Source organism: Protomyctophum parallelum, assembly GCF_964188405.1.
Source record: "Protomyctophum parallelum genome assembly, chromosome: 5".
Taxonomy (NCBI): Eukaryota; Metazoa; Chordata; class Actinopteri; order Myctophiformes; family Myctophidae; genus Protomyctophum; species Protomyctophum parallelum.
In genome coordinates, this window is record NC_139702.1 from 48,698,999 (window position 1) to 48,724,698 (window position 25,700).

Consider the following 25,700-nt stretch of genomic DNA (forward strand, 5'->3'; position numbering starts at 1 on the left):
CCCAGGATATTTATTTGTGCGGTATTTGCTGCCATCTGCTGTGTAAAGTGGATATGACCATTTATAGGCGAAGATAATTTATTGTATTGATAGTGGAAGATTCACCTGCTCCTTATGGAGTGTTCTCTCATATATTGTATACACCAACTGCCAAAGTGAATTATGGCATTTTTTTATGACTCAGTTATGAGTCATAAAAATATGTGAAGTAAATCATGTAGGTGAAGTAAACCATATAGGCTACCCCATATCTATAAGTTGGTGGCCTATACACAATAGAGACAGAGCATGCTTGGAAGACTGGTCAAGTTACTGTCTAGGTCCAAGCTCCGAAACCTAACACTCTAACAGCAGTCAGGCTTTGACTAACCATGTGCCAGATGGCACCTGACCTCAGTTGACCTCTAGGAACTATGGCACCCACTCTTTACCATAGACAAAGATTCCTGGGACATCTATACACACTAGTTCGACATAGGCCTACTCAGGCTCTGGCTATTATTGACCACAGATGTTTTGGGAGCCAAACCTATTTGTAGCACGTTGAGATTTGTTTCAAATGTAAAGTGCATTATAATTAAAATTTATTATTATTATTATTATTATTATTATTATTACAATTATTATTAGCAGAGAGTATATCCACCAGGCTGGGCTCCATAGCTATGCCATATGTAAGTTATGGGTTGCAGTCGTGAGGATCTGAGGAAGAATATTAGACTGTGAAAAAGAGGGAGATTTGCTGAGGTATCAGAAAAGGGCCTACCCTCAATGACTCCTCCCCCATATCCTACATTCCAAATTAATAGAATAAATACAAAGATCTGAAACAAAAACAAAAAACACTTTGAATTTGTATTAATTAGATTAGATTAGATAAATGCATTATTCTAAATGCATGTGTGGCTAGAGGTTAGAATATAGATTATTGCGACCTAAGGTCGCAGTTAACTATAAGGAATCGAGCATTTCCTATCAGTTAGTGTGTCGGGGCAGGTCTCGTGACATCATGTGATATCATCAGGGATGGAGATGTGGAGACCCTGATGTCATAGTAAATGCGACCTGCTGTCGCAGTTAAGCCCGTATATGGACATCCCTGATGTCATCACTATTGGTTAGCAACTCTGACTGACCTCAAACCTCAAACCCTTAGAATCTAAGGGTTATATCCTCCATATAGGGAGATCTAAGGCTTATAGATCTCCATATATGGAGGATATATGGAGGATATATTTCAGAACCTGACATTCCATATGTTGATCCTTCCCCATCCATCCTTCCTCTTCGATGTCTCCCTTTTGACTTATACCTGTCCATTTAAATTTAAAACTCTAGACGGGCCTGCCCCAACGTTATTAGTGCAGCCGCGCCCGGCAGCCGGCGAAAACTAGAGTTCTCAATAGGCCCACCTGTCCATTAAGACTCTAGACGGGTCTGCCCCAAAGTTATTAGTGCAGCCGCGCCCGGCAGCCGGCGAGAATTAGAGTTAGAATTACAGTCCCGAAAATTAAGGCCCGGCTCTACCTGGGCCCTCATCAAACCCTGTACACTCAAGAGAATGCCCCCCCGCTATCACCCTTACATCTCCATATACTGTATGGAGCTGACCTGTTTTGACATTCCATATGTTGATCTGACCTCATTCAAACCCTGTACACTCAAGACATGCCCCTTATATGGCCAGTACAGAATTCATTCCCCATATAGACCCAGAAACCGCCGCTGCAGGATACAGCACACATCACAGACACACACACACGGGCCGGCCGCTCGTCCGTCCAAAAGCTTCCATGATGAAGACATATTCTTTTTCCTTGACTTGATGTTGATCTGACCCCCCATGCCAAAGCACCAGCGCTCGCCCAGCAGTCTACCGTCTAAGAGGCGAATGCGTGCTTCTCGTCCTTTACAAGTATATATTTCTTCTTGGCAATCGGGGACACTAATAAACAACCTTGAACCTTGAATCCATTTTCATTTTATAAACAATTATTGTCATGTCACACCATATGACGATTTTAGGCACAGGTACAACAAAATGCTGAATAAATTCTGATTCCAATAAAATATCTAAAAACTAAATATGTTTCCATAAAGATGAGAGTGAGTAGAACAAAAGTAAATCATTTTTATTCCTGTTATTTAAAGGTTTTTAAAAAACACTTTTTTTGGGGTGTCACGTCACTGACCCATATATATATGTAACAGTGTGTTATATAATTACACAAAATATGCCTTGCGGCCTTTCCACGTAGACCTCCACCTCTTCCTTCTGGATTTTCGCATAGAACGAGGTGGGTGTCTTTGTTGTTCTCTGTATAACGAAATAAGCATTGTACTTGTTGCAAAATGATTTATACAGTGTTTGTTCAACTCTGAGAGGAGTCCTTGCATTAGGAATTAACGTGGAGACGTGTCTGTGATTATTCCTTTTCAGGTATGTTATGTGTTGTGTTGTACTGTCGCTCTATAGCTTCTGTATTTCCGCATGGAACGAGAGAGGAGTCCTTGCATTAGGAACTAACGTGGAGACGTGTCTGTGATTATTCCTTGTGAGAATAAATAGTTGTTTCCAAAGCAATGTAACGCCGTGGATTCGAACTCAGGCCTCCCACGTGAAAGTCAACATCTTAACCACTAGAATCCCTCTGGACTGGGGGAGATATTAGACTTTTGAGGCCATCATGCAGAGGCTCTGGGCCACTCTGCTACATATATATATATATATATATATATATATATATATATATATATATATATATATATATATATATATATATATATATATATATATATATATATATATATATATATATATATATATATATATATATATATATATATAGAAGTCCTACTCTACACTCTGATCGGAACCAAATAAGTCGGAACCAATAACAGAGAAAACATTTAGCCCGAACGAAATTTAATGCCGTACCTACCACATTTTCCAGTTTCATCATTCATCATCGCCACTACTCTGATCATCGCTACAGGTTTGTGGATTTCTCGTTTAACACAAAGATATATTATATATATATATATATATACTTCTAGTACATGTGCGACTAAATCCCATAACTAGACAAGTTGTAGTATTACAAGTGGTTGTCAGACAAGTTTCAACTTATTTACTCTGACGCGTCACGCGAACCATGATGGTCTAGCAAGATAAATAACAATAAAGAATATACTCGTCTTTATACTTTATACTTGTAAGTCACTAGCGTTGTTTGCATTATATAGTCCATGACATCGATCAGTCTAGGAGGCAGGATACAATGCGTTAACGTTAGTATATTCATGTATTGTTGACACATTAGCTTAGCTAACAGCACTTTCTCGTTTGCAGATCTAATCACGTTTTCACCGTGAGTGTGGTTCTCCTGTTGGCATCAAAATGCCCAAAAAGAAGACCGGTGCCCGGAAAAAGGCCGAGAGTCGTAAGGAACGAGAGAAACAGAGTCGAGCTAACCGGGACCATGTTGACGTCGCAAAACATCCTTGCAATTCATCCATGGTACGTACGTTGACACAGAATGGTAACTAAACTGTACTATCATAATTACTACAATGGATGTGACAATTGCTGATGTAATATTTCAACGTAACGTTAATTCTCCTAATTGTGTTATTCCATATGTCTTCATAGGAATGTGAGAAATGCGAGAGGTAAGCACCATAATCTGAATGCAGACCCTGTCTTAAAATCACAATTAATAACCAACCAACATTCAACTCTATGCTTAATTTTCAATCCCCGCTTTATTTGGTAGACGACAGAAGAACAGGGCTTTCTGCTACTTCTGTGCATCAGTGCAGAAGCTGATCATGTGTGCCCAATGTGGTGAGTCAGTGAGTCTTATGTAATTTGTTTTTTAATGAATGACTACTACTACCACCACTACTACAATTGGGCCCCTCCCAACAAAGACGAGGAAGAGTGATTGTAAACCTATATTTATACATTTTTATGTTCTTTTTAAAAGGTAAAACCAAATGCATGAAGGCATCAGACTGTGTTATCAAACATCCCGGGGTACACAGCACTGGAATGGGCATGGTGGTAAGCTACCAATATGTTTTGTCTGATTTTGTCATAATATGTATATGGTACTAATCCTGTTTTGATGTGGTTTTGGACACCAGTTTGTATAAGATGATCCTTATTTCCCCATTTGTTTGTGTCCTCCCTGCTGCAAAGTGCAAATAAATGCCAGCCTGACCTCGGATGAGGTCAGGAACAGTCCAGTTAGTTCCAGTTGTGGGAACCGTGTGGGAACCCAGTCCTACCTGGATATATAGTTGTGGACCGTAGATGCATACTGTACCTAAAAAAGAGTTTCACAGGCTAAGATATTTCCATTTATTTTCCTTCTTATTAATAATGACAAGGGAGCGGTTTGTGACTTCTGTGAAGCATGGGTGTGCCATGGTAGGAAATGCCTCAGTTCCCATGCCTGTGTGTGTCCCTTGACCGATGCAGACTGCATTGAGTGTGACCGCTGTGTCTGGGACCATGGTAAGACCAATTCCAGTTTCAATTCCATTCCATGCACATCTGGCATGCTTTACATAGGGTTGAAATATACAAAATACAGGTAGTACAAATGTTTGTGGTTGTTGAGGGTTAAACATGCTTTCTGTTTTTCTTTTTATTAATTATTTCCCTGCAAAAGGGGGACGGATATTTCGCTGTTCCTTCTGCCACAATTTCCTGTGTGAGGATGATCAGTTTGAGCACCAGGCGAGCTGCCAAGTCCTTGAGGCTGAAACGTATAAATGTTAGTCATCTATTTGTTCTACCTGGCATGTCTAGTAATTACTATTTTCACAGTTCAAAGGAAAATTACAATACTTTCAACGGAATGTTGCCAGAATACATTTGGTTGATAAAAACAATATAAATATTTATTTTCATATCCACGCATCCTGTTTTAGGCATTTCCTGTAATAGATTGGGACAACACTCATGCCTGCGTTGTAAGGTGAGGCTGCTAGATATCCTTAAACTCAAAATCCCTCCTGTCCTTTTGCTAATCTAACTGCTACATCCTGAAGTCCTTGCAAATAGTAAAGAACATCACATTACAACAAATACAAAAAAGAATCCTGCTTCTTGATTATTTGATTAACATACATTAGCAGGATTTTAGTCAGTTATTGGTTTTAAAGAAGCTGTCCCCGCACTATTGGGGGATGACTGGTCTATTATTTATTTATTTTTCTGTTGGTCTGGCACAATAGTCGTGTATTGGAACTGCAATTGCTCTTAGGTCATATTCACACCAGAAAGCTTTCTGCGATTAAAACGAAGCCTGCTGCACATTGTCGGAAAGTGCGCTTCGTTTGGCAGGTGTGAAGGCTCAATCGAATCCTAATCCTTCGCTTTAAAATGCAGCAGAGTGCGGATCACCGCAGGTGTGAATGCAATCGCATTAAACATAGGGAGTGAATGTACCATTGTGGGATGAAGAAGTTGGTATTTGGCACACGAGAAGGCATTATTATGCAGCGACGTGTAAAGATGTCCCATGGCCACACGTGGTCTAATGAAGAGATAGAAGCCCATAGGCTTATGCTGAAGGTTACTCACACAAACAATGCCGTGTACAGGATAGCAAGAGAATGATCTGGAGTCAGATAAAAGTGGTATGTGTGTAGACAGTAGGCTACTCCTATTAACCTACCAGGTTTATTTAACTGTATGTAGGCTAGCCGCTACTTTATAATACAAGTTGGTAAAGTTGTAGACATCCATTATTACACACACACACACATGTCCAGTCCCCGACGATCACACTGCAACCACGTTACCATCCTAAAGTCCTAACTATTACTCAAAGTATATATTCTTTTAACACATATATTTCACTGTGTAGTTTATGAATTGAACACATTGATAAAGGTCCCTGCTACGTTTCCAATTGCTAGGATGACAGTGCAGTGTGAAGTCAAACGGCCAAACACAGCAAATTAAATATGCAGAATGGCTCAATTTCTCCGCCCATTCACATCGAGTCTACCGAAGTATTAGGTGTGAATGTGACCTTAGTTTCAACTCGATCAATGTGTCAGACAAGCTAATACACAACAATGTGAGTCATGATGACACACACACAAAGAAAACTTCCCCGCACTCTACATACTGACGGCGCCACTGGTCCTAATTAATCTAATTAATTCTGTTTATTTTTAGGCCTGTTACTGTGATGACCATGCCAGGAGTAAGATCTTCAAACACGAGAAGGGAAAAGCACCACCATGTCCAAAATGTGGCCATGAGACCCAGGAGACCAAAGACCTCAGCATGTCCAGTAAGTAAACCACTTACTGAACAATGACGTGCCTTCATGTCAATACCAAAGGCCAAGTTGCCTAAAATAATGAAATTCCAGGCCTGGTGGGAATGCTGCCACAGCTAGGGAGCTACCATTGTCTTTGAGTTTAAGACTTGTCTAAATTAGATTTTGATTTGCATTAGAAAGTGTGTGGTTTTCACATTAATATATTATGTGAGATCATCAGAGTTGGTATGATCATCTATGGAATGGAATTATTTGCAGAATGAGCTAAAACACAAGGGAATGGAATAAAGCAAAAATAATTTATAATGAATGTACCACATACTTGTGTTTGTATAGAAATACAAATGATAGGTATTATGTTTATTTTAGATCTGAGAGATGCCAGATATCAAATGTGTCTCTGTTTGTTGTCTGCAGCTCGATCTGTGAAGTTTGGCCGGCAAAGCGGTGCCGATGAGGATGGCTATGGCGCGTCAGGGTACGATTCCTACTGGAAAAACTTGGCGTCTGGAGGTGGAGACCGAGAGGAAGACGATGATGAATATGAAGAAGATGATGATGAAGATGATGACGACGACGAAGATGAGGATGAAGAAGATGAGGCGGAAGAAGATGTAGAAACTGCAGCGAAGTCCCTGGCCGATCTTAAGGTGGAAGGGACACCTGCCTAAAAATTTACAAGATCTGTCACACTATTATGCTCCCCAGAGAGGGAGAAATTTTATGTATCCCTTTTTGGAGATATATGGCTACCGTAGATCATTCAGAATGATTGCCATATTTTTCAGAAATTGTGTGGTCATTTTGTCAGCCTACTAGCCATTAATAAAAAGTAAGATTTGCTTATTTTTGGTTGCAATTTTTTTCCCTTCTTTGTGGTGTAATGCTTGGTTGTGATAATGGGTGGTACATAATCACTGGTACACTGGCATAAGTGTGCGAGAGAATTTGATTAAAAAAAATAATATATATATATATATATATATATAAAGTCCTCTGCCCTCACATCATGTGCAAATTACTTTAATTCAATGTCATCGTTATGGGGTACACAAAGCTGGGCAAAAAGCTGTCCTATATGGAGAGTCAAAATCATATGGAAATATTTTAATTTTGATGTGCAATGGTGACATGGTACACTGACTGTAGGTTATAGAAATATAAACATACACATTTTGACAATTCATGTCAAAATGGTTTACACTGGCTTTCTATCCAGACACAAAACATATCCTATCTTGGGGTTATGTTATATATTTTTTTTGTTTAGAAAAACTGTCGAACAAGTTGTAATCGCGCTCACAGAGACGAGACACGTGACAGTCTGACAGACGTCATATTATACCCAAAGCCAGGCATAGAGTAGTTACGACCACTCCGTTCACTGCATGGGGCCAGTCCAATGGCGGCTCTTCTACATGGACTTCTATTGGCGAATAGGGACACCGGAAGTTTACGGAATGCATTATGGAGTCTATGGGCTCCTTAGAGTATAACTCTATGATGGGCTCGCGCGAGTTATCTGCCCACTCAATGTCTAGCCTCGGCCCCAGGCTTACTTATCTGCGAAAATGTCGCAACTCTGTCTCTATGACTCTGATTATACCAAGAGTGCAGCATGAAAGGGCGTGTGCGTCGTGCGACCATAGGGCGCGTTCGGAAATAGCGCACTGAGCCCACTGTGCAATGCAAACTAATAGGCGAGTGTGCTCCGGTGTGGTATTTCCGAACGCGCCCTATATGTGAAGTTGTGGACAAACTAGATTTGTCGATTTGGACATGAATGAGAGGTGACGTTAAAAGTAGAATAGGCTACAAAAATGTGACCTTGTTGCATTTTATCCTTTTGCGTCTTGCTGCTCTAGAAGTAACCCCCGCTCTGCGCGAATGCCAGACGGGCGCTTGTTGTAGGAGTCCTGTTAAGGCTCTGTTGTGACCAAGGGCGAAAAGTAAGTGATGTTTATTTTACCTCTTTGGAAGTTGAATAATTAATTATAATTCCGTACTTCCAAACTAAGCTGTTGATCACTCGTTTCAATTCCCTCTTCTAAAATGAGGACATGACAATTTACCAACGGTCAATCAATTGGGTCAATGTACACGGGATATGAGGCTGCTCATTATTATTATTGTCCGGAACAGATCCGAATTTTGTAGCCTACCTTTTATACACCTATTATACAGTAATTACACCCTATTAGTATTTACTTTAAATAACTCAATCTAACGCCGTTTGGCACCGATCTTGCGTGTTGTAAATACATTTTTTCTTTTTTTTAAGGGTTATGACAGTTTATGCATGTACAACTTAAACTAAAGCCTGCGTAGTTTTCTAACAATAACACAAACTGGTCAGACGTACCAGGCGGTAACAGATACATACAGGCGCAACAATAATACATTTAATAATACATTTATCAATGGGGTTTAGAAGGCGACAAGCGAATAATTAACCTGCGGCAGGCTGCGGTAGGCAGATTAGCCGCTGCTCGCTTCACCAGGCCTGCTGTCGGACAGGGAGGTGATAGGCTACATGCAGTGGTTTCTCAGCTCACAAAAACAACAATGTATAGTTACGCACAAAAACACATGGGTGCAATAAGGGTATTTGCAGGCCTATTTGTAAAATAACCCAGAATCCAGTCTGATTAGCTTTATATTATAAGTATAATATATTATTAAGATTCAGTGGGAACTGCATGGGAAGTTGGGAACCCATCACACACGCCATAGCCTACTTTCACTTTCAGTTAGAGGGAAAGGAAAGGAAATAGGAAAGGTACCCAGGGTAACTGCCAACTGGACTAAGCTCAAGAACTTGTTTACAGCCAGGCCCCCAGCCCAGACATTTTTGAGTCGAACCAACAATGTGGAGCATGCGTTCATGTGAGAGACAGAGAGACACACAGATAGAGAGGGGTTGAGGGAGAGAGAGAATACCACACTATTACTTGTGTGAGAGAGAGTGTTGTCTGCTAATTCCCCCACACGGTAAAGGTGGTTGCACACCGGACGCGTTTTTCGGAAAACCGATGGAGAAACCCGCTAAAGATCCGAAAACGCGCTATGTGTGCAGGGACCTTAACTGCTATGATCTTTTAGATCTGCTATTTTTCAATAGCTAACGCACATAATGCTAACACCAAAATGGGTTCAAGTTACAATTTACTGTTGCCATTCTCTTGTACTTGTCTTGTATTATTTCCCACCACGGAGTACCCTTGCATCTCGGAGGACAGGCAAGACGGGCAGTGTCGGTAGGCAGGCGGGGCGTTACCATGTCTATGCTCGGACATAGAAGAGAGAGCTTCCTGCTAGTTCTGGCAGGGGAGAAAGGACAGTGGGCGGGTCCGAGGGTTGAAACACTCTAAGAAGGTTGGAGACCACCTGAGGACCTCTTTTCCAGGCCAAGGCATCCATTAGAAATGGATTATATTCGCATCTTTGATGTATTTATAAACTTACATACATACATACACCCACATATACACACCTGGGGCCATATTCATGTGCTTAAACATTGCTCTGTTATTTTATACTCCCATACACCAGTCGTTCTCAAATTGGGAGGCGGGGACCATTCGCTTGATCGCAGCAAAACTGTGCACTGTGCACACACACTCCCTGGACCCTGGATGCCAGAGCTGAACCTCTGTCCCACATCTTTCACATGGTTCTGTTATAGCGGCACCAGGAGGCCGACAAGTACAACTACAAATTTTGCCCAAACTTCAAACAGGTCTTTCAAAATGTTCATATTCCTGGTAATCATGAACACAGTTAGCCATTTCCGTTAAATTTTGCACATTCCCACTAGGCCCAGGAAAAAATACTAATTGAAATTTTACAATTCAGCCTCATGGTAGCGCTATAACACAGGCCAATTCGTGTTTTTACTATAACTGCACTGATCTGTGTAAAACTTTGCATGCATACTCCCTTGAGGCATATGAATTGAAAAACCTTTGCCATGCATTTTTCACATTTGGCTTTTATTAGCTCCACCAGGAGGCTGACATATGTAAAACGTTTTTTTTATATTACTCCTTCAGATTTGATAAAAATTTCACGCAAATCGGTAAACATGATCTCTATAGTTATCTAGTGATGAAGATGGATCTGTTTGATCATAAGAGCGGTATAGAGGGACACCCACACGGTAATTCTGTTATTTCTCAACCGTTTCGGACACAGGGCGGCACACCGGAACCGGCCCGGCACCCTGGGTGCAATCCTGTGGGTCTGCAACTTCTGCAAACATCACGCAAATTGATACACTGTACACAGTGGGCTGTATTTTGCGTGTCTTAAGTACCAGGTCTTATTACTTAACTTAAGACCTGGAGGCGTGGTCAATGCTCTTTGGCCACTCAGAATAGCCAAATGGCATTGATCACGCCTCCAGGTCTTAAGTTAAGTAATAAGACCTGGTACTTAAGACACGCAAAATACAGCCCATCATCTCTATAATCAAGTGATCCGTTAGATTTTTCACATTCCATCCTGATTGGCGAATTCCAAACATTGCTGGCCCACAATAACCTATAGGCCTACATGACCTGGCAGACCTGTGCTCCGAGGAGCACTTTTTCTAGTTATATAATATACCGTAATGATTCATTTATTATAGTGTTATACTATTACATAATGATAATTAACATAATACAAATTCTTGACAGTTTTCTCTTTTCATTTGTCTAGAAAGACGTGCAATTCCATCTATGGAACCCAATGACCATTGTAGAGTGTGTCACAGAACTGAGGTGTTGCTTTGTCTCCTAATTCTGAGGTAAGCCTATGCATGAACAACTGCTATATAAAGGCCTGCACACAACCGGTGCGCCAGTGTGCATGTGTCGTCAAAATGTTTTCTGCACGGTAGATCAAAGGCATGTGAGGTGCATTTGCGCACCAACAGTTGAGAATCTGACAGGCATTCAAAAGGAACTCAAATGAGATGTTAACGTCCTGTAAGTAGACTTAGAAATAAAACTAGTGTTGACTAATCTTTACACGTGACTCTTATTTTGAAGAGGAAGTCAAAGCACAGGAAGTCCGTTTCAGTTGTAAACAAGCTACTATGACACTTTCCCAAAGTTTGCCATAGCGCTAGTCACTAAACCACGCAACCATATTTACAATGTGAAAACCATGCATCTGTCACTTGAACAACACTGTAATTACTTTACTTAAAGGTATATTCAGTGATTTCACTCAAAAAACCTTAGGTTTAGTTTTTGGCTGTGGGACCCAGCCTTTCGTCCAATCAGGATAGAGAGTCAAAAACGAAACCTAAGGTTTTTTGACCCCCAGGGGTTAACTGGGGACAGGGAGGAACTCCTTATATGGCCAGCACACTCTATAGTAGGGAGGATTATCACAACAAAACAAAAAAATAAGTGATATTTGAATTAAGTGAAATCACTGAATATACCTTTAAACATGGAACCTGCAGCAGTAGGTGAGTAATACATTTTATCTGTGTTGGACGTTTCAGTGTTGCTAACAAACGTCCTCCTGCTGCTGCTTAACAACCACACTGTCTGTGACTCTGTAGCTTAGCATCTTTGTATCTTTTGCATCTGGCCGTGTGGGCAGCATAACATTGTGGCAGTGTAGAAACGTCCGTACACCCCCCCCCCCCCCCCCCCGCGCACCAACTTGAGTGGACTCTAATGTATGTATTTTTTTGCTTTTTCAAATGGACCGAAATAAAGATTTACTACTACTACTACTACTTGCATGTCCAGGTGCTCAAAATAATGGTGTGCAGCCTTAGGTATAACCAATGTTTTTACACAGTGAAGTTACAGGGATTAGACGTGAAAAATGTGGAGGACTTAGGGTCAACATTTCAGAGCAATGGAGAGTGAGGAAAAGAGGTGAAGAAATGAGTGCAAGCAGGGTGGAATGGGTGGATGTGTCAGGTGTGATAGGAAAGTATCAGCACGAATTAGGCTATAGCCTGTTGTATTCAGCAGAGGTAGAACAACCCCGCCGCCTCCTCTTCTCAGACAAAATGAACATGGAAACACGACAAAGGCAAAACAAGACAAAAGACATACAGTATACAGTACACTTAGTTATTTTTCTTTGCACTGAGCCAGTTGCTCAAACAGACAAGCCTGTTGACATTTTCGGATGACAGGGAGGCTCGCTTCTTATTAACAACATGCCCAGACAGTGAGAACAATCTCTCGCATGGCACGGATGTGGCAGGTGTGGCCAAGTACTTGCGTGCAAGGCAGGCCATCATGCTGTGTGCCCCTTCATGGTCAGACCACCACTGCTGCGGACAGTCCTCCATGCCAATAGTGGGCTCCGCCCTGTAGCGGTCCACACAGGTCTCAATGCAGTCCTCCTCTTCATCAGATGAAGAATCGGGGGCAAGCATGAGAGCTAATCTTTTCTTAGGTGGCTCAGATGTCGCTGGTTGTTCCGGCTGTGCAGGCCTCTCCTCCCTGAGCAAGGCACTGATGGAACGCCACACCTCAGCCCTGTCAGGTCTGCTCAGACACTTGAGGTCCTTGAACCGAGGATCCAGAGCTGTCGCAAACTTCAGCCATGTGATGTTAGTTTTTTCCTTGCGTTGCTCCATATCTGCTGCGAAGGTCTCCTTGAATTTCACCAAGTACGCTGGGTCATCCTCAGAGACCTCCATGACTCGCGATAAATGACGAAAGGCTGGCAGCACCACGGAGCAGGAAACAAACTTCTCTCCTCCGAGAAGTTCAGTTATGTACCTGCAATAAAAAAACTTGTTACATTCACCCACACAAGGGCTGAGGACTCACCCATTCATTCACTCACTCACTCACACTCTCTCACACACACACACACACACACACACACACACACAGCCCCCTTTCTCTCACCGCCCCTCACACACACACACACACACACACAGCACCCTTTCTCTCTCTCCCCCCTCTCTCTCTCTCTCTCTCTCACACACACACACACACACACACACAGCACCCTTTCTCTCTCTCTCCCCCCCTCTCTCTCACACACACACACACACACACACACACACACACACACACACACACACACACACTTTAATTATTTTATTTGGATCTGCACAAGAGGCGTAATACAATAGACCCAAACACTGATCAGAATTAGGTTATACATTATATGGTCCAACCAGATATAGCTGCTGCACATGCTTAACACAAAAAAAAAAATATATATATATATATATATATATATATATATATATAGCACATTGTTTACATACCATTACTTGACACTACTAGACAGGATGTTTGTTTTGTTTTTTTGTTTTTTAAGCCACCTAGGGATAAATGAAACAACGCCTTCTCCAGACAGACAGACTGCCCATAGTAGCTGAGACAGAACAGTATTTAGCCAGCTTTTTTGCATTTGTTTTTAACAATCCACCCAATTGCAGACCCCTGAGCACAAGTTTATGGACATGGCCCAGACTTCCAAATACAAGGACAATAAGTTGACAGTTATATCCCAAGGCCATAATACGTTCCACCAGAAGCTGATATTTCATAAGTTTGGATGTAAAACAAGTGTCCATATACAAATCAAATGGGCAGCCTATTTCAAATATAGTAACAGTTTTTCTAATTTCATTGATGAACACAATATCTGGGGTATTTGGAATATTTTGTAGTGAATTAGCATGCGTGTCATTGTTATCAAACCAGTCTATTTTTACAGTACTGTGTTTATACATTCTTGTTGTCCTGTCCTGTACTCCTCTGAGACCAGGTCCACCAGACGGTCATGTCTGGCAATGTACAGTGACAGTCCTTTATAGTGGCTGCAACCATTTAATATGTGTGCGACTGTTTCTTTGTCATGTGGTACTGGATGTAGGATGCAGTGTGGGTAGTGTGCTGATGGGTACCAGGTTGCCAACACACACACACACACACACACACAGTACACACACACACACACACACACACACACACACACACACACACACACACACACACACACACACACACACACACACACACACACACACACACACACACACACACACACACACACACACAAAATGAGAGTAGTAACTATTTACCTGCAGGGCTCCAGCACTGTCACCAACTTCTGCAGTTTATCCAGCTCAGCTGTTGTTGGCATAGTGACCTTGGTTGTATGTTGGGCCAGGGTAGCTCTCAGTGGTTCTTCATTTCTCAGAATACGCTTGATCATCTCCAGGGTGCTGTTCCATCTAGTTGACACGTCCTGTGACAGCGCCTCTACTTTCTTTCCAAGTGCAGCTTGCTGCTTCTCAAGCTCTGCTGCATTTGGTGGGCTATGCTTGAAATGTCCCACTACCTTTCTGCATTTTGCCAATGCGTTATCAAATGGGTAGTGTTGTAGAGACACTGTGATGGCTCGTTGGAGGAGATGTGCTGCGCAAGGCATATGCTCAAACGGGAGTTCCCTGACTACTGCTATCATGTTACGTGCACTGTCCATGGTCAGCGTGCTGACTTTCGGTTCAATGTCCCACTCTTTGACTACTTGGTCGAAGTGCTCCGCACACGTGTCGGCGAAGTGCCTCTCCTCTGTCTTCATAACGGTCAAAGCATGCGACCGAAGTCCCCACTGCTCGTCAAAATAATGCGCTGTTACCCCGAGGTGACTGTGATTACTGAGTGAAGTCCAGTAGTCTCCCGTGAGCGCAACTGTGCGGGTCTTTCCCAACGCCTCAGCCACTGTGGCTCTCTCGTTGTCATACAAGTCGTGGATGTTTTTTACAGTAGTGCCTCTCGAAGGCAACTCATACATACAGTCGTTGGATGCGATGCGTATTATTTCACGCAGACCCTCGTCCTCCACAATGTTAATCGGCCTGCAGGCTGTAGCTACCCATTTGGCGACCGCTGTGGTAAGTTTGCGGGTTGTAGCGTTGTCCAGCTGTCTCCTCGGCAAACTATCCAGCGTGGCTTGCCTTAAGCGAGGAGGGGGCGTGGGGCTCTCTGCATCAGCTGTATGCTTTGCCGACAAGTGGTATTTTAGACTGTACGTACTCCGGTGGTAACTATATTCACCTCGACAGTAAATACAAATTACCTTTGTCCTGTCCAGAGAACCATCTGGCAGGGCTTTGAAGCTAAACTTGCCATTCAAAATAGTTTCTTTTTTATCCATTGTACTGCTCACGGGGTTTGTTTATGTGCTGCATCGACGTCAGTGCATTACTTCCTGATTTCCCAAACTACGGTGTGGACCGAGGTTCAAACATCACTGCGCGTTAATCGCGCGTCAAAAAAAATAGTGCCGTTACAAGTCAAGGATTGTGCGTTAACTAGTTAAATAGCGCGTTAACTTTGACAGTCCTATTTCTATCTTGGGGACCCCAATTTATATTGTAAAATCTTTTGTATGCTCTCTGAGTTACAGACCCATAAGGGTCCATTTGGTTCCATTTGTACACTCTGGAGTCTGGACCCATAAGAGTCTATTTGGTTCCTAACTATCATTTAGCTGGGGACCCCTGGAACTCCCTCAAAGACCCCTAGGGGTCCCCGGACCCCACTTTGGGAACCACTGCACTAGAGGCCATAGAATAGTGTTCATCTGCCAGCAGCCAGACGTTTCATCCCGTGTGTATGTCGTCCCTGTTCACAACTAATTTCACAAACTACTAACTACTAATACACATAATGTGTATGCAGAGCCCAACAAATCAAATTAATGTAAAATGTCATCCAAATACTTTCTGATGATCACTATTTCACATTGAAAGCATTCTTCATTCATTCTTCTTTTGTAGCTTTCTGAATACATGTATTGGTGCTGTTGATACTGCAGCCGTTCAGGTCTGTTTGGAGAAAATGAGACCTATTTTTCAGGTGAGAGGTTTAAAATATAACCATGCTCCTGTCCTTATTTACCGTGAAAATGTGGTTTAAAGTAGGACTGGACAATATTATGTCGATATTGAAATATTAAACTACATTTTTTCTGGGATTTCGAATGTTGTGATCTGGCTGTTGTTGTCGATTGTCGGTTCCTGCTTTTTTAGGCTGAGTTTGGCCTGGGAAGTTTCACCTAGACCGGCAAGTCCCTTTATAAAATATAATTTGTTCCAGTGTTTGAGCTATCTCAGCCACTACCAGCATGCAGTATATAGCCTATATATTAATCAAATGCACTGTCACTGGACCTACTGGGACCTTAGCCCCTTTCGGGACCCTCCATAAAGCTTTTCTGAAATTTGGATGAGTTTTATGTAGGGTCCCTGCTCATAACTATATTTTCGTATGGGAATTCTGGAACGCAGACATAAATATTCTCTCTAAGATCGTATCTGCGGCGTTTGACGGCCTTTTTTAGTTTAAGTTATTCTGAATTTGTGAACTATAAGTACCAATACAAACCGCTGCGAATATCTCCTGTGGCACGGAAGCCGTTAAGTATTTTTAATCTTTGTTTGACCGATTTGGTCGCTTTATTTCTTCTTGTTTGTTTACCGTTTATTGAACCGCCTCCCGGTGTGCGGTTGGCTTGTGCGGCTACGTCCCTGCCTCTGATCTGCTCTGTCATAGCTATAGCACCACTAGCTAGCCAGATAGGCGGTACAATGAGGTGTCAATAAACAAGGAAGGAAGAGAAGAATCAAAGCGACCAAATCGGTCAAACAAAGATTAAAAATACTTAACGGCTTCCGCGCCACAGGAGATATTCGCAGCGGCATGTATGGGTACTTATACTTCACATATTCAGAAGCCCTCACACAAAAAAATGTCGTCAAAGAGCGCAGACAGGCGTTATCCACGTTGTTTATGTTTTATGTATGTCCGCGTACCAGGTGGCAGGATACTGCTGGAACAGGACCCAATGGTCTGTGTCGTCAAAAAGTCAGAAACTTCAGTACCATTGGGTTCTGCTTGGAGGGCTACTGGGACCTAAGATGTGCATATCTGACTGGTGTGTGTGTGTGTGTGTGTGCGTGCGTTCTAGCAGACAAGGGACCATGCATGCGTGCAGCCGTGCACTCCTGTGCACCTATTTTTCAATGTTTATCCTTGTTTACGACTATATTTGGAAACTAGACTAATAAAATAACTCAAAAGAGATTATCGTAATTCTGACGTAATAAATTGTGCTATTTCCTTTCTCTTGTTCCAGAAATCTGATGCTTTTCTGTATGCTCCTTCGATTGAGAAAGGAGAAATTGGGGTAAGTTGGCTCAGTTCACGTTCGCTCACATTATAATTTTAAATAAGGGGGAAAAACACATTTAACACCAACATTTTAAAACGAAAAGACCCTGTCGATGGTGTTTCTGGAGCTCAGTGTTGTTACCAGTGGTTGTTGGTAAGAAAGATTATTGATCACTGCCACCATTGATATAGCATACCTTTTTCACAGAGAAAGCTTTAGGCATTTCCCTAGTTTTGTTTTGTAACAGATGAACAGAGAACACGTCTTTATTCACCAATGCAAATTACAAATGGTGACACAAAGTGCTTTCTAGTTGAAAACCTACTTCAAGGCCTCTGTATTGATTACAGCCACAAACGGCAACCTACATAACAGTGAGCAACAGGTCTAAATCAATTTTGTGTTGTAATCTTTCCAACATGGTGGCATATCACTCATTTTAATCACTGGTAAGTATAGCTCTTCTGGTTGATAAATGTTAATATCACAATACAATAACTACAGTACATACATTTACATGAAAGTGAATTTCTCTAGTACTAGACCTGCTTAAAGCTTTATCAGTGAGGTGTATTTGTATACATTATTTGTCCAATCTAAGATATGCTGTTTTTGTTTCTTTTTTTAGGAAAACTGTAAAACAGTGTCCCTGAAATGCTATCTCTTGGAACTGAATGTCATCTTCCTTGAAGTAGGCATATGGGAAAGACCAGAAGCACATTTCGCACATTGCATCCGTCATTTCAACATCAGCTTTTCAGAAAGTCTCATGAAGTCTCAAGCTAGTTATTCTGTAAGTTCTGTTTGAGTTTTTACCTCAAAGTAAAATGTTAAGCATTTGATTAACTCTAAGAATGTAAGAAATTATTCTTACACAGTAGGTCGCTTTTTGTAAGTTCTGATAGCTGATAGAGTGGTCCAGTGCGAATATTTCACATCAAACTATTAATTTGGTAATGCCTCAGGTTGATGCTTTTATTCCTGGTGAAAAATCAACCTCTGTTCTTAAAGAAATTACTTTGTCACCTCGTATGTTTTAATATTCACGTCCTGTGTGGATGTGCTCATGATACATACGTTTAAATTAATATGAATGAATTGCATGAAATAAACACTGGGGACTCCATCTTGCGGCAGGGGCCCTTTTTCCTTAATTTGGGGATTTACATTATGTATAGGTGTGGTTTGGGCGTTACAATGATTAAACCAATCACTGTGCCACCTGCCATAGAGCACCGAAGTCCTGACGTAACTCGCTCATCCCGACGATTCCCCTGGTTCACGGAAGTAGTTTCTCTATGGAGAATAACATGGGGTGATCTTAATATCGTCTACTATAAGCGTTGTGGTCCAAAAATAAACAAGCTGTCTCGGCGTTATTGTCAGGGAGGTGTCTCTGTATCGTTTGCAACAGTCAGTCACTCATATATGATACAGTCTGCTTCTAGCGAAAATCTAACTAATTCAGCAGCAGTAACATTAGCGTTTTCTCTCAGTCAGTTGATTCTTCATATCCATGTGAGTGAAGCGGCCGGGATGACATGTTTATTTTTCAAACACAGTTCTTATATGAATCAATCTAAAACTCCTCCTATGGTGATTTCAATGCAACTAAACAAATACATGAACCTGGGGACTGACGCCCTCTACTGAAAGTGACGTCAGACTTCGGTGCTCTATTGCCTTTAAGAGATCCATTTAACATTATGCCCAGTGATTTACACTATGGCCCATGGCCATGGAAGAGCGACACACGTTGCTGCCTTGAAATATCGCCTATTTATATTTTTACAGAGGCCGGGTTGTTTTGTGTCCAGTAGCTCCAACACAGCCTCACTCGTGCAAATCTAATAACTTATTTGACTAGACAATTAAACACAATAAGCACAAGGAATTGACACTGCTGATTATAGTAAAATTCCAATCACAGAGATTTGTGGAGAATTAAGACAGAACGAGACCTCTGAGCTGTGAATGTTCAGGTCTCACTGTCTCAGAGTCAGAAGCGCATTCTTTTATCAAACAGAATTCGCATTATGGGTGGTTTGAAGAGGCACTTTCCATTGTCCTAAACCTGTGTGCAACTGTGCATAAGATATAGGGAAAGCGCATCAACACGCCTACAGACACACCTCCACCCGGCAAAATAAATAGTGGGTTGTGTGGCCGCAAGATAACATTTACGCATAGTGGAAGCTTCTAAATGTGTAATTCACGGAAAATGTTTATTACTTGAGGATAAAGCATGGCATAAGATGGAGCCCAGTGTGTAAGAACCTTAAAGCTTATATAAAACCTGCACTTTTCACTGATCATAATCACTTCATGACCAGTTCAGACGTATGTAAAAATACTGGGTTCATAGTTCGTACAAATGAAGCCTAGGAATGCCTGAATGAAATACTGCAAGTTGTTGCTTAAGTTGTTTTGATTTGTTATATAAAATGGTTAGACACCATCACACAAAACCTAGCCTAATCTTATCTGTAGTAATATCTAAAAAGATTTTATTTTATTTAAAGGCTTTCAATTTGAAAGTTAAAACAAAACATTTTTGACTATGATGCAACACGTTGTTTTACTGCATTTCTTTATTTTTATTTTGTTTTTTACTTTTAGGACAGCTGTCCACCATGTGAAGCACAGACTCTTAAAAATGCAACCATTTTCCTGGAAAGAATGCTCTCCCTTTTACAGAGAATGTATGCTGAACCTGTAAAAAGGAACCTGTAATACAGTGTAAATAAGATAACTGTGTATGTAATTGTATGCTTGTACAAAAAAAAAAAATATATATATATCTACACACTGTAGCATGAATGTAGCATGAATGCATGGGCGTAGGAATCATTGGGAAATTTGAGTGGCTAAAATCATGAGTGACACAGAATTTGGGTCATGCAACATTCAATCAGCCCCAAATTGGTATAGAGGGTATGCGCGTGACATCATCATCAAACCTATGCGGGAACGCCTACTGAGTGCCAAAAAACTACTTTCTGGCCGTGACAGCCCATACATCCAAACAAAAGTCCAATATGCTTGCATTAAACAACGTTAAACTCACTTTGCCACTCACTTTGCAACTCGATTTGCCATTCACTTTATGCATGCGCATACCCTATATTGCTTGTTGAGGGGAATCTATAGAGTTTGTAGGACAAATGGTGCAACTTGTGTAGAATCTACACAGTACAGAAAAGTTGAACGATTTGTCATACAAACTCTATTCCCCCACCAGTATCTGCCTTGTGTCCTGGCCACTGCACCCCATGGCTGACGGCCCTGGATTGATTGATTGTATGGTGGGTCCAGCCTAGTGGAGATCTGCGCTCAGAGGAGTGCACTTTTTTATAATGGAAGTCAATGAGGCTGTACTTGCACTAAACAATGTCCAAATGTTAAGTATAATAGGTCATACATGTCAAACGATGTCACAGGCAAGTCACATGAAGTACGAGATCCTCTTTGGATCCATGCCTTAGCGATGTGGATCCTGGAGAGTGTAACACTATAGTACCTCCAATTTCCCCTCCCAACTGTACAGGCATCACGACCAACCCGCAGGCGTTGCGGAAAGGACACAATCCCCTTCCAGTTGTCCAGCTGTGAACACTGCTAATTGTGTTTGTTGCAGAGCCCGGCCAAGCTGGAGGCACCTCTACAGGGAAGCAAACGGCCTCTGCGGTGGTACGGTAGGCGAGTGATTTACCTCCTATGCCACCCAGATGTCCTATGCCATCCTAATTTGACCTCGTTGTCAAATGACCATGACCTCTTCATGCATTAAATTGACTATATAGATTTGATACACTACTACTACTGGGTGATGTGGATGCTGTGTGTTTTTGTGCACAACAAACCGTATAGGTTTATAGTTTTATATTTGCCATTTTCTACTGTATCGATGTACATAACTCCTCAGGTCAAGTTTAGATTTTATTTTAATTTGATTAGTTACGTATGTCCTGTGGGTCATGGCCTGCCTTTTCAATGTACTAGTATTATTATACTTTAGTATGTAATGTCTTATCAGTTATGTCCTGCAGGTCATGGCCTATCTTTTCATTTGACTCTTAGCATTGTACTTGCTACTGTACTTTAAGTATGTGACTAAGAAGATATTTGTACTGGAGCACATGGACAGGTAAAGCCTTACAGACGGACATTTCAATTACATCTTCATCAAAGTCAAAAGAAACAGAAGGAAATGTTTATATTTATTGGCTGCTGATAATCAGCTTCCATCCTATGTCTGTAATCCACCAATAATCACCATGGCATAAATTGACACACAACACAACAGTGAAGCCACATAGAAAACAGTATACACTCTAAAGGCCAATTTACGCCTCCAGCGCAGTGACTTATGTCCTTTTGACTCTGATGAAGTAATAATTACGTAATAATAATTCTCGTCTTTGAAGCATTAAATGTCTGCGTTCGAGTACATTTGTCTTATGCCTTATTATTGGTATACTATGGCCTCTCTGTTAGAACTGGGAACCTAGAGATAATGTTTCCTATCTATATGTGACTGTATATTGTACACAATACTATATCAATGCCTGTGATTGGCTTCCATTCAGCCACAGGAGGCATTAATGAGGTCAGACACTGAAGTTGGATCATAAGGCCTGGATCGCATTTACCATTCCAAATCATGCCAAAGGTGTTTGTTAAGGTTAATCCAGGGCTTTGTCCTGGCCAAACTAGTTCCACAACCTCGGAATTGCAGCTGTAGCGTTAAAGATGGAGTGCCGTGATCTGTGTATTTCCAGTTTTTCATGGTTAATGCGATGACGGTACTTCATTAGGCCCCTTGGTGTGGTTGTTATGTGCAATGATGTCTTCCCTTTGCATCTAGGGTTTCTTCCTAGAGGCTGATGAATGTCATTAGCTGTATCATTAAAGATGGCGTGCCGCAAGTTTTGGATTGTTTCCAGTTTTTCATGTGTTTGAGGTGACAGTACTTCATTAGGCCCCTTGGTGTGGTGGTTGTGTGCAATGATGTCTTCCCTTTGTATTTGGGGTTTCTTCCTGGAGGCTGAAACCTTGACAGTCAAACGTGCCAATGAAAAAGACAGTGATATAGTGACATCGCAATATCATCCCCTCCGCTAACCCCTCCCCCTTTATCATACAACAACAGCTGTGGGTGAGGCTTCAGTTCAGGTGGATCACCACCCATCACCACCCACCAGGCAGACCAGACATACTTAATGAACTGGTGGGTGTGTACACATAAAAACAACATTTTAACAAATACTGTACACATTTTTGGAAAAATAAATAAAAATAAATCGTCCTCCTTATACCTGTTGATCACGGCACTTTAAAATGTCCATTCACTGGAAACACAAATTATAAAGGGTGTCCACTGACTTGTACATTATATCAGAGATGGGCAACTTTGAAGATGGAGAAGGCCACTATAGTTCCACACTCACTCCAGAGGGCCACATGCATACTGTCTTGGCAAAAATAGCAGATCTATAAGCTCAAACTCCTAGAAATCGGTACACATTATCTCTGGAGTCATGTGATCAAGATAATCAGATTTTCAGATTCCATTCCAATTTGCTATGATTGCCTTCCAAAATGTTTGGGCCCTGGGTTAGGCCAGGGTTTCTCAACATTCTTGTCTTGTGACATTTTTTGTTTGTTTACTATATCTTCACAATTTTAACATGTATCCCATGAAGATAAATAACTACATAAAAAATGAACCTGAGAATGGTATGGTCAAATGTACACAATAACAAATTCATACAACAGATTAATCTGACAAGGATACAAATGTAACTACGGTATATGCTGAAATCTCACTTCAGCTTGTTACAATACCTCAGATAAATTGAAAATAGAAATTGTTGTTTTTGAGCAGAAACCTTATCTTAACCATTATAAAATGTAAAAATAATAATAAAAGGAACGGTTTTTGATCGTAGGTTGCCACCCAACGGCAACATAATGCTATAAATATGATAATTCTGCAAGTATTTGCACCCATGTGAAACCTCTTTTATTTCATTTTACTTAAATAGACACTAAAATGTGCAATATACAATACAAAATAAACATGGTTTTGCATCTAAGGCATTGCTCTTAGAATATAAAATAATTATATAATATAAAAATAAATAATGAAATTCAGTATAACAGTAAGAAAAGATGGTCTGAATATGTTTTGCTCTGATGTACACATGTATTTCCAAGCTATTGTGGTTTAATTGGTCTGTACCACAGGGGAATAAATATAACTAAAATGTCAACATAAAAGAGTGGACCATTTTAAAATAAAAAAGATGGAAAGGTGATGATCCAAATAAGCCTCACATTGGTTGAATCTGAACTCGGTTCTAACTGGTACCAGTCCCACCATATTATATGGCATGCAGTGGAACAAGTAAATTAGAGCAACAGCTGCTCTAGGCTGGACTCATTCATCACAGTCTCTGTTTAGAGAGAGTTTAGAGTGTTTTAGTTTCTCCCGTGTTATTCATTTCTTTGGGAGTTGAAGATTTATGGCGATGAATTCTAAAAAAAAGAGTAGATCATTTACTTTGATGACCGGTGGAGTCTCCAGTAGGAGACTCAACAAGTCTCCATTGAGTCTCTGCCCGTCAACAAATTATTGGTTTAGTAATGCAACAAAAAAATAACAAACAAACAAACTGTTGCATTGCCAGATGATTGGAACAAAGGATTACCCGGGGAGGTTCTTTGAGACACTACATTGTTCCCTTTGCATTCTACTTATATTACTATTTACCTTGATACGTTTGTTGACCAGGGTTTCCCTTTGCATTCTACTTATGTTACTACCTTGATATGTTTGTTGACCAGGGTGCATGTTTACTCTCACAAGCCTCTCTAAACATTTTGATTGATTCTGCAATACAGATTGTTTTTTGTTTCAACCCAGTTTTAACAATGAAAGTTGTGAAATTTCCCTCAGTCTACAGTAGTTGAGCAAAGCGTTTTACGGAGACTGCCTTGTGAGTCTAATCAAGCTGGGAGTACACTACACTGTGCCATCATAATGCTTTAAATTATAGGATTAAACAATGGAAGGTGCTTTGACTTTTACAAGCCAAAGTGCATTTGGCAAATATCGTTTTTGGTACAACCCCCACCACACACAGTTACAGAGCAACAAAAACACACAAGTGACAACCAATATAAAAAAGAACCCCCGTCCCAAAAAATTAAAAAAAAAAAAAAAAAAAAAAAAAAAACATGCACTCGTCAAATCTTTGCAAACACTGTTCATCAATCTTGAACAATGTACATATTTTTATCGTTACAATTGTTATTTGATATTACAATTATTATTTGCTGATCAATCATTATTTGGTGCAGCCGCTGTTGATGTGTGCTTACTTCCTCAAGAGTCTACTTTGCCGTAAGTTCCCTCTGGTGGTCGGTAGCACTTGGGAAAGGCCATCAGCTGCAGAATGTTGAAGGCATATTTCCTGCACCTTATGTTCTTTTGAACATTTTCAATCCGACATCCTTCTCTGATGATCAAATAAGGAGGGTTGAAGAGAAATGAGGGAACAAGAGGAGGGGGAAACAAACAGGCAGACAAACAAAAAGCAAACATGAGACATTTGTCTAAATTGTCCAAATGATGAATGCAGACCTCGAAAAGGGGCGTTTCACTTATAATACAGATAAGAATACATTTTCTTAGATGGTTTAAATGTTTGGAGTTGAACTCCCAATATTTTTGCAAAAAACATATAGACACAGATGGTACCTCTACACAGTTATTAGTTATTACTAATATGTTTTACATTTTGCAAGCAAGCTTAACAAATCCCTTTGGTTTTACAGTGAAGTGCCCCTTTAGGAAGTGGATGTAATGGTGCGGAACAAAAAAATGAGGGGAGAAAATGGAGATGACCTAACTCATTCTTTCTCTGTCCATGTGTGGATTGCTGTATATTCATCTAAATCAAGATTATATTAAAATAAGGCTGGTCTGCTTTACCTTCCTAGCAGTATGGAGAGAGACAGTATAGAATGAAGGTTGAGAGGTTGACATACATGTATGTACAATGCTGGATTCAAGCTAGGTCTGTACCTACAGGGTGTGATGCTTATACCAACAGACAGAGACACCAAGATGACCAAGTTGCATTTCATATGTCTGGTATTTTATAATAATGCAACTGTAACATGTGGTGCACTGAATGGTTGGCTGTGCAGTGTGCACTGTTA

General features: G+C 40.9%; 2 protein-coding genes and 1 long non-coding RNA gene across 5 annotated transcripts in view; 2 read left to right on the forward strand and 1 right to left on the reverse strand.

The window, feature by feature from the left end:
- Positions 1–2,919: 2,919 nt before the first annotated feature.
- On the forward strand, positions 2,920–7,156 carry znf330 (zinc finger protein 330). The gene is made up of 10 exons (XM_083765038.1): positions 2,920–2,996; positions 3,353–3,520; positions 3,653–3,672; positions 3,777–3,847; positions 3,990–4,066; positions 4,396–4,522; positions 4,680–4,784; positions 4,942–4,988; positions 6,200–6,317; positions 6,726–7,156. The coding sequence occupies exons 2-10, from the start codon at positions 3,401–3,403 to the stop codon at positions 6,977–6,979; spliced, it is 939 nt and encodes a 312-aa protein (XP_083621164.1). The 5' UTR covers positions 2,920–2,996; positions 3,353–3,400; the 3' UTR covers positions 6,980–7,156.
- Positions 7,157–8,080: 924 nt separating this feature from the next.
- Positions 8,081–21,993, forward strand: LOC310858559. 3 transcript variants are annotated; one of them, XR_014569209.1, is made up of 6 exons: positions 8,081–8,257; positions 11,010–11,097; positions 16,078–16,156; positions 17,436–17,486; positions 18,100–18,264; positions 21,019–21,993. It is a non-coding gene; the product is annotated as an uncharacterized lncRNA (long non-coding RNA). The 3 variants fall into 3 exon arrangements; XR_014569210.1 differs by lacking the exon at positions 21,019–21,993 and adding an exon at positions 20,091–20,643 and having other exon boundaries at positions 10,988–11,097; XR_014569211.1 differs by lacking the exon at positions 21,019–21,993 and adding an exon at positions 20,091–20,643.
- Positions 21,994–23,167: 1,174 nt separating this feature from the next.
- Positions 23,168–25,700, reverse strand: part of inpp4b (inositol polyphosphate-4-phosphatase type II B) — a 245,706-nt gene continuing 243,173 nt past the window's right edge. The window contains 1 exon segment of the mRNA XM_083765321.1: positions 23,168–24,994. Coding sequence (XP_083621447.1) covers positions 24,862–24,994 — 133 coding nt within the window. The 3' untranslated portion in view covers positions 23,168–24,861.

What these genes read in the sequence shown, in the direction of transcription:
- znf330 (XM_083765038.1), top strand. Translation starts at nt 3,401, where the DNA reads ATGCCCAAAAAGAAGACCGGTGCCCGGAAAAAGGCCGAGAGTCGTAAG. An exon ending in ATCCTTGCAATTCATCCATG is followed by an intron (nt 3,521 to 3,652) that starts GTACGTACGTTG and finishes ATGTCTTCATAG; the next exon opens with GAATGTGAGAAATGCGAGAG. An exon ending in CCGCTGTGTCTGGGACCATG is followed by an intron (nt 4,523 to 4,679) that starts GTAAGACCAATT and finishes TCCCTGCAAAAG; the next exon opens with GGGGACGGATATTTCGCTGT.